This window comes from Trifolium pratense, linkage group LG3 (assembly GCF_020283565.1).
Source record: "Trifolium pratense cultivar HEN17-A07 linkage group LG3, ARS_RC_1.1, whole genome shotgun sequence".
Classification (NCBI taxonomy): domain Eukaryota; kingdom Viridiplantae; phylum Streptophyta; class Magnoliopsida; order Fabales; family Fabaceae; genus Trifolium; species Trifolium pratense.
The window spans coordinates 50,017,797-50,026,908 of record NC_060061.1 but is presented as its reverse complement, the minus strand read 5'-3'; the positions used below and the strand labels follow the sequence as shown (position 1 = coordinate 50,026,908).

At 28.3% G+C, this 9,112-nt stretch overlaps 1 protein-coding gene across 1 annotated transcript; it reads right to left on the bottom strand.

The window, feature by feature from the left end:
* Window positions 1-861: 861 nt before the first annotated feature.
* LOC123917522 (vicianin hydrolase-like) lies at window positions 862-8,581 on the bottom strand. The gene is made up of 13 exons (XM_045969273.1): window positions 8,314-8,581; window positions 7,449-7,518; window positions 7,288-7,346; window positions 6,576-6,651; window positions 6,331-6,402; window positions 6,094-6,181; window positions 5,437-5,689; window positions 3,207-3,322; window positions 2,870-3,084; window positions 2,744-2,775; window positions 2,285-2,387; window positions 1,773-1,881; window positions 862-1,217 (listed from the first exon to the last, which is right to left on the bottom strand). Exons 1-13 carry the CDS (start codon window positions 8,488-8,490, stop codon window positions 1,046-1,048), a joined length of 1,542 nt encoding a protein of 513 aa, XP_045825229.1. The 5' UTR covers window positions 8,491-8,581; the 3' UTR covers window positions 862-1,045.
* Window positions 8,582-9,112: the final 531 nt, after the last annotated feature.

Below are 9,112 nucleotides of genomic sequence, written 5' to 3'. Positions count from 1 at the left end.
ACAATTAGGAACAAATATCTCTATATTAAAAATTGAGGTCTATTTCCCCAACAAAAAAAAAAACAATTGAGGCCTATTTCTTGGCCCAAATTTTGGGGGCCTAAAGCCCTAACTTCACTTGCTTTGGGCTTGGGCCGGCCCTGGTTGTGGAAGTGTAAAAAAATGTGAGAAATGCATCATATTATGTTGAGTTGAAATGTCTCTCAAATACATAGTTTGTAAATGATAAGCATAATGAAAAGCATCAATCTCTCAAGGACTTTGTATCGAGTACATATCTCTTTAACTATGGTGATTAGCTAAAAGATTAATAATTCGTAGGAACAATTTTTGTTTAAAAAATATGCTATAATATATTTCTTTTAGTAGTATTATAGGATCGTGGTTTCGTCACAGTGATATAAACTACAACATCAATTCTTGTTTGTTACGAGAATTAATGGTTTAAAGATGAGATAAACTAATGTATCAAATGTCTCCTTTCAGATTTGCAAAAATGTAATTTGAACTAACAAAACATTCTATTTTTATGGCGGAATCACTGACAAATCACATTAAGATTGATTACCCTATATCATCTCAAGAAAATTTAGTCTATTTTCATAATTTGACTCTCTTGTCCAATTAATCTTATATGTTTGACGTCAACTTTCATCTTTCGGTCCATAGATTAACGTCTAAAAACGTGCAACTATAGTCATATGGTTATCAAATCTTATATGCCAATATCAAGCTTCACCTTTCGCCCTTTCGGTCCATCGCCTGATATCCAATTCCAAAAATAAGAGGTCTACTCACTCATAATCATAGTAAACAAAATAAAATAATATAAAGACATGAAAACAAGAAAATTAAGAAACATTTTTCGAACAACTTATTTTATTATGTTGACTTGCTCATTTCAACATGCCAATAAGAACAACTTATTTGATGTCACCAATTATCTCAATGTATTTGAATACAAGTAACAACATACTAAAGTGACATTGGAAAAACAACAAAGAGAAACATCTTAGGCATGCCAAATGAACAACACATTTTTGAGTTATCCCTTAAGTAGGAACTTTTGAAGCCAAAAAGCAGAATACTTGGGATATCTTTTCAAATTGTTCTTGAAATCCACATATATGATTCCAAATCTTACTGTGTAGCCTGCATCCCATTCATAACTGTCAGAAAATGACCAAGCATAGTATCCTTTTACATTTGCACCATCTCTGCAAGGAAAAAGGAAATTTAATCATGTAAATAATTGTTGAGATATTTTATAAAATAATATATCATGCAAAAATCAGTTTTTGAGTTATGAATATGTTAACATGTGTCCTTGTACTTAAATATGAAAATTTAATATTTAATAATGTAAAATATTTAATGTTTAGAAAATTGAATATACAATTTTCTAGAGAATATTTCCATATTATAAATAAAATATATTATTATTTTAATAATTATTTTAAAAATATATTACTTATCATAGTAGCCGGAGAGTGTATATATAATAGTAAAATTGAAATAGCTAACCGTGCAAATTTAGTGTATATTTATAATGTGTGCAAAGTTTTAAAGAAGGGTTTATAGTCTTCTGATTATACTTATCATAGTAAAGAACAAATTACTTTTTAGATTCATTGTAGAATGAATGTATCTATACTATAGTTTAAATACATCCATTTTTCAATCAACCTAAAAAGTAAAAGTTTTCTTATATATAAGATCGACTCGAGGGAGTATTATTTTGTCAAAGTAAAAGTAAATTGTTTGACTCATACTTTATTCCTTGAAGGATGTATTTGAGATGGCCATCATGGTATCTAATCCTTACGCCATCTTTGCGAGCTACATTGACTGGAATTGAGTCATTCCTATTTTGAGCAATACCTGAAATATATTCAGAAAACAAATTAATTTTATTTATCACATTTATTCAATTGAACATTTAACTAGCAAGTGTCTTAAAAAGTACTTGAAATTACTTATTGCATCAATATATCGTGGAAAAAGGAAAAAGAACCATGGAGAATGAAACCAATTCTCTCTAAATTTTTTAATCTAATTGTCTCTCTAATTTTTTATTTGAAGAGCGCTGGAATTAGCACACATTTTTGTCTAATAGGATATTTTCATGGCTTCGATCCTTTGGACGATTGTAAAAACTAATATTTGATTCGACTGATTGTATAGGATTTATCCGACCCCTTGATTCTATGCCTCCTAAACTCACAAGAATTCAAACTTTAGTTCGTCACAAAAATATAAACATAAATAATAACTATATAGTTACCATTTTCAGTAATGTACACCGGTGGATTCTTGTACACATCTCTTATGTGGGTCACAAGACCATGAATTCCTTTCGGATAGACATAGAGCCAGTTCAAATCAGTCTGCACAATCATAAATTTTTGCTTCATTACTTTAAGTATTTTATTTACACTTTTAATAATATCTATACAAAATAAAAATATGATTTTAAATTGCAGTTCACAACCGCAATTGTGATTGAAAAATAAAATTTGAAGATATCCACAAATGCGTCACAATTTAACTATCGTAGTGTCATAGGTCGCATTTGTTTATGATTTACTATAATATTGAGAATGATTATATGTTAACTAAAATTGTAACTGCAGTTTAAAACCTTCTATATAATGCGATGAAATTGGTGTATTACATTATGAACCAAACAAAATCAAATAAACAAAAAAAAAAATAGAGAAATTGCGGAGGAAAAAAATCATACCGAAGGACCAATAGATACACCATTCCTCAATGCTGTGATCAAAAGAAAAATTCAATATTAAAATGCAATAGAAAATATTTTATAATGGCTTATTTTTCTATAAATTTTCTATAAATATATACTTACGAGAGACAGTTGCTTGCATATCAGTGTAATAGGTCTGGTTGACATATGCTGGTTTGTTGCTTTGTGCATAATATGTGGAGTAATAATTTACACCAAGAAAATCATAGGAACCTTTGATAATTTCAGATTCTTCCTTTGTGAATTTGGGGAGTCTATTACCTAATAATGATACCATAATTTCGGGATAGTAACCATATGTAATTGGATGAGCAAACCTGAAAAATTAATAATGTTCAATTAATAAATTTTTATCACATTTCAATTAATAATGTAACAAAGCTTAAATTTGTTCGAAGATTGCTTCCTCTAAATTTGTTCGAAGATATGGAATGCATACCATCCAAAGAAGAAGTCAAGAGCTCGACTTGCAGCTTTGCGATCAGCATCACTATTGGAATATGGTTCAAAGAAGTGAGTCACTAAGGTCACTCCAATTTGTCCTTTTTGATGAGCCTATATATGACACCAAACATAAATTTATCAATTTTGTATAATAAATAAACAGAACAATTATAGACTATAGTTATCAAATTTGTTTTTAAATAATTAACTTATCTTCAAATGTATCTTTCGCTTGTCAATTTACTTCATAATATTACTAAAGAAAAAAGTCACCGAATACACCAATTGTTAGTTGATTCAGTAGTGATTAACGCTAAACTTGATAGGAAGGACCACGACCAGGAGGGGTTGAAACTACTTGATAGTAGAATTGACTCTCGAACCAGATTAAATTGGTGGTGAAAGAAAAAAATTACCGAATACATGTTTACAAGTTCAATGTACATTTTAAGAACCAAAATAATTGCTTTTGACTTTTCATATTTATGGTCAATAGTCAATAGAGTGCAAATGAGGATTGATTAAAAATGTGACTAAACCTGTTATAAAAAAAATACTCCCTCCGGTCCTTTTTATAAGGAACACATTGAAAAAAACACACGAACCAAGGAAGCTAATTTTCTCATTAATAATTCTAGAGTTTTATATTGTATTCCAAAAGTAACCTTGGACTAACATGTGGAATATATCTCTCTAATTAATGCTAGTGCATTGGAATGAAGTATTTGATTTCATTTAATAAGGGTATAAATGAAATTGTGCATTTAAGAAAGAATAAATCTAAAGAGTGTTTCTTATAAAAATGACCAAATAAAATTTCCAAAGTGTTCCTTATAAAAAGGACCGGAGGGAGTATGTGACTAAATGTTAGCAAGTACTTTTTTAGTCATTTTTATATGAAACAACTTATTTTTTAAATTTACCGTAAAAAAAAACTTATTTTTTAAATTTATTGAATATTTAATTTATTTAGTGTATACTCATTTCGGTCATATTTATAAGAAAAAAAACACTTCAAATTTTGGTCACTATTATAAGTAAAAGTTAACTACTTTTAAACTAATTAATATTATTATTTCTAATATACCCTTATTTAATTCTATTTTTTTAGGCATTTATTTCACGTTTACACTTTTCAAAAAGAGTAATATAGTAAATTTAACTCATGTTTTGTATTAAATCAAGAAAATTAATTACACTTACTAAATTTCTTAAACACCGTGTAAACAACTTTTTTTGCTAATATTTATGACCGGAGAGAGTATTATAGATTAGATATATTAATTATTCAATGAATCTAAAAATTCAATTAACTCTTATAAAAAACTGAAAATAATAATAATAAGTATGTTGTAGTTCTTAAGATTGAACATTAACCTTCCTTCTCAAAATATTGTCGCTTAAATCATCAATCGAACTATCGACAGAGAACATACCTCTCAACATTTTATTTTTTGGTAGATGCACGAATTGACAAAGCCATAAGAAACTTACACAAGCATAAGTGAAAGAGTCGGAATTCAAATTCCAATCATAATATCTGACTTAATAATTCGAAATTCAAATCATAATATCTGACTTAATAATTTCGACATGTTTTCCTAATTAAACTAGGACTTATGCGCAAATACCTTTGAACTTTTTTCTTTTATTACAGATACCATTAAAGTTTGAGCCCCTTTATTATCTCTATTTTCAAAAGAACATTAATGGTAATTTACCATAATTGTCTGTAATACTACTCCCTCCGGTCCTTAATATAAAAGAGACATTACTATTTAGATTCATTGAAAATCTAACGTATCTAGTCCATATTATACGCTAGATACATAGATTCTCAATGAATCTAAAAGTAAAACCTCTCTTATATTATGAACCGAGGGAGTATTAACTACATGCGGGACCCACCACCATTCAAAAAGTGTGGACCTCTTTTATGATTTAAAGCCATAAATAGAATTAAATTCAAAAGAGTATAGTCCTTTTTCATTTGGTTAAACTTTGCAATCTTGCCGAGAATCATGGCTATCACATTGAGTATTTATTATGGGACCCTTAACAATCATATTTTTAAAATGATGAGATCCATTTACATTTCAATAATAAAAATGGTCATGCTAATATATGTCTCAAAGAAATATATATAAAAATATCTAAATAAAAAATTTTAAATTTAATAAATATATAAAATTTAATGTTTTAAAAGTTAAATGCACGAGTTCTACCTGATATTTCCTCTTGTAGACTCGAACTGCAGCACCATGAGCAAGTATCAAGTTGTGAGCAACAATGTAAGTCTCTCTTATTGAATCACCAGCTTCACAATTTCCTACCCATTTAGAACATCTACCAGGTGCAAATGTGCCACCCATGTATCCATTTATGGTGAATGAAAAAGGTTCATTAAGTGTTGCCCAATGTTTAACCCTATCACCAAATGTCTTGAAGCAAAAGTTGGCATAGTCTTCAAAATCCTTACTGTTTTCTCCATTAAATTAAGTATATGTTAATATATAGTAGTTACTTCTGTGTAAAGATTTTTTATATCATCAATTAATTGTCAGATTATTTTTTTACTGACAATTAATCATTTAATCATTAAAAGAAACACATATAATTAATTGTGTTTAATTTACGGTGAAAACAATTTTATACTGATAATATATTATAATTACTTTATTCATCCCAAATTAATGTGTAATTTGGAAATAGATTTTTTTTTTGTCAAGTAGCCTAGTTGCTAGACTTTCACACATCTCACACATTTAAATGTGGAGAAGTGTGAAATCCGGGGTTCGAACCCCGACCACTCCAATAATATCTCAGGTAGTTACCAATTGAGCTACACTTATAGGACGATTTGACAATAGATTGTTGCTTACACTACTTTGTGACTTAGAAATCCCATATATTCATCTTCAAGACTTTGTGGAAGATCCCAATGAAACAGAGTTACAAAGGGTATTAAGCCTGCCATAATACATGTCAAAAAATGAGTTCACAAGGCAGAGTTGGAGAAATAATTAATTACTTAATGAAAAATGGATAAACTAAATTAGCAAAAAATTAATTTTTTAAATTTATTGAATAAAATGTATATATCTGTATTAATTTTTTACCATTTGCTAGGATCTCATCAATGAGATTGTTATAGAACTTAACTCCCAAGGGATTGACTGCACCTTTGCCCTCTGCATATGAAATCATTGCACACTCAAAATTACATAAAACATATTTGCCAAAATAATTATTATTCAAGAATTTTTTATAATAAATAAAAAAATGAAATTCGTTATGGACAATTTCATTTTATTTTCTTGGGTACGAATTAACGTGAAATTGAGAATAGTGAGTCAATTCTTACTTGGGAATATTCTTGACCATGAGATAGAGAATCTATACGAGTCCAACCCAATTTGTTTTACCACCTTTATGTCACTCTGCAAAATATTTCAAGTTGATGTTTAAAATTCTGTATTTTTTTTATAAACAAATATTCCAATTTGTAGACTTAATTATTAAGAAGTTGTTTTTTTTACCACCTTTATGTCACTCTGCAAAATAATTGAAGTTGATATTTAAAATTCTTCTCTACTTCAATGTACTTATGTACTAGTATTTATTACTTCCTTCGTACGTAGTACTACAGTAATATTAATCATTGAATTTAACTATTTCACATGGATTTAGAATATATAGATGATAAATCATTAATAGTAGATATTTGAGTCATTTAATCTGACTTTGAGCTTGATCTCCGACTATTATTAATTAATGAATTTAATTATTAATATATTTTAATTATAAACGTGGTAATTTTAATTAGTAGAACAATTTTTTTACTTTAAATGTGACATTTTTTGTATAGTAGCTTAGTGACCAGAAATTCAACCTTAAAAATGAAAAAGTAGAGTGTTCGGAATTCGAACCCTAACTCTTGCATAATATATACGATATCCCAATCAATTGAGCTAAGTTTACGGGCACAAAAGTGAATATTTTTAACAAAAGGAGAAATAATATATTTTTCTGAATAGAATAAGAAAATAATAATTGAAAATTTTCAGCAACTGTACCTTGTATCGATGATAAAAATCTGATCCAATATTACCACTGCTATGGTCCCAAATCTTATCTGTTCAATCAAAGATAGAGAGAGGTGAAATTTAATTCTTTTAAAATGAATTCAAAAAATGGATAAATAGATAGAAAAAAAAATACTAATAAATATGGTAACCTGGATGTTTTTTAGTGAAAGTGTCCCATATACTTGGTCCTCTCCCATCTATATTTGAAGCTCCTTCTACCTAATAAATATTTAACAAAACAACAAAAATGTGATAAATGTTTTATGCTTACCCTTTCTCCAATAGGAAACACATATTTGTGACAAATAACAACAATTGATGAAAAGACAGATGCAATAGAGCCCCAACATCTAACTACAAAAGAGTTTTAAGTGGCAATGATTGAGATTTAAATTGCATACAGTTAAAATTACATGCAGTCAGTCATGTATTCAGAATATATTTTACCATTTAATTATAATCAGACGGTTTAAATTTAAAATAGTTATGTGGTTTGATCAAATCTTCTTTCAATCTAATATGTCTAACCATGATCAGACGATCAAATCTATCAAATCACAATAATTGAGCTCGCAATAAAGTAGCACGTGATCCAATAGTCTTAGATAAATTTTGATATAATATTAAAATTTATGTTAGATTTCATTCAATATATATCTTACAAAATCGATTTATAAAGTTAATACTGTCTTTACTCATAAAATGCATGTCGAAGCTTCATTTAACTAATGTGGAACTCTTAATAAAATGTGAACTCAGTTGTAAAATAATTAACTAATATTATCATTAAATCATTAATAATAATGGCTTACCAAATTTTTTACAAAATAATGTAAGAAAGTTGGGGTCTTTTTACTTTCTAAAAACATTTTTAGCAATTAGTTTCTAAATTTGTGTTGATTTAAATTGTTAACAAAGAGTTGAAAAACTCATGTAGCAAATATGATGGTGTTAATTAGAAAGAAAATGTAAGACAAAGTAGAAATAATTCACTTCAAAAACAATGATATGAACCTGGTAAGCTGAAGAACCAATTCCAAATAGAAAATCTTTTGGAAAAAGGGTCCTATTGAATGTTGAAGCATAGTGACTTGGATGCACATTTTGTGATGGAGTGGTTCCTGCGGTGACAACAGCCAAAAGGGTAGCCAGAGATAAAAGAAAGAAAAGGGAAGGACCTTTGGCTCCCATGGCTATGGTTTGTAGATTTTGATGTCTAAAGATGTAGTACTCACATCTTTTTAAATGCAAAAGAGTGGACCATGATTTTTTTAATTAGCTTATTGGAAATAGTTTTAGTTAAAAAATTATACTTCATCCGTCCCAAAACTTTAGTCTTTTTAGAATTTTGCACGTAGATTAAGAAATAATAAAAATTGATAAGTTAAGTTATTTTTACTCTTACATTATTAAGAAAGAGAAAATCAATGTAATGAATGCTTTAATTTTTATAATGGTATAAATGGTAAAATATCATTAATTCTGTCTTGATTTCTTAAAAGGACCAAAGTTTTGGGACAAATCTAAAAAGCTAAAAGGACTAAAGATTTGGGATAGAGGGAGTACTTAGTAAATTTAGGTTAAATGCATTCAAATGTTCTTTAAGTTTCACGTTTGTAAGATGTTTTAAGTTTATAAGTTGATGTACCGTTACGATTTTAGTTAAACTCCTCCAACATATGTATCTTTTTGTTAAGAGTCCCACATCGGTTGAGATGGCCTGACTAAGTGTTTATATACTAGAGGCAATCCTCACCTTACAAGCCGGTTTTGTAAGGTTGAGTTAGGCCTAATACTCAATTTCAAGATGGTA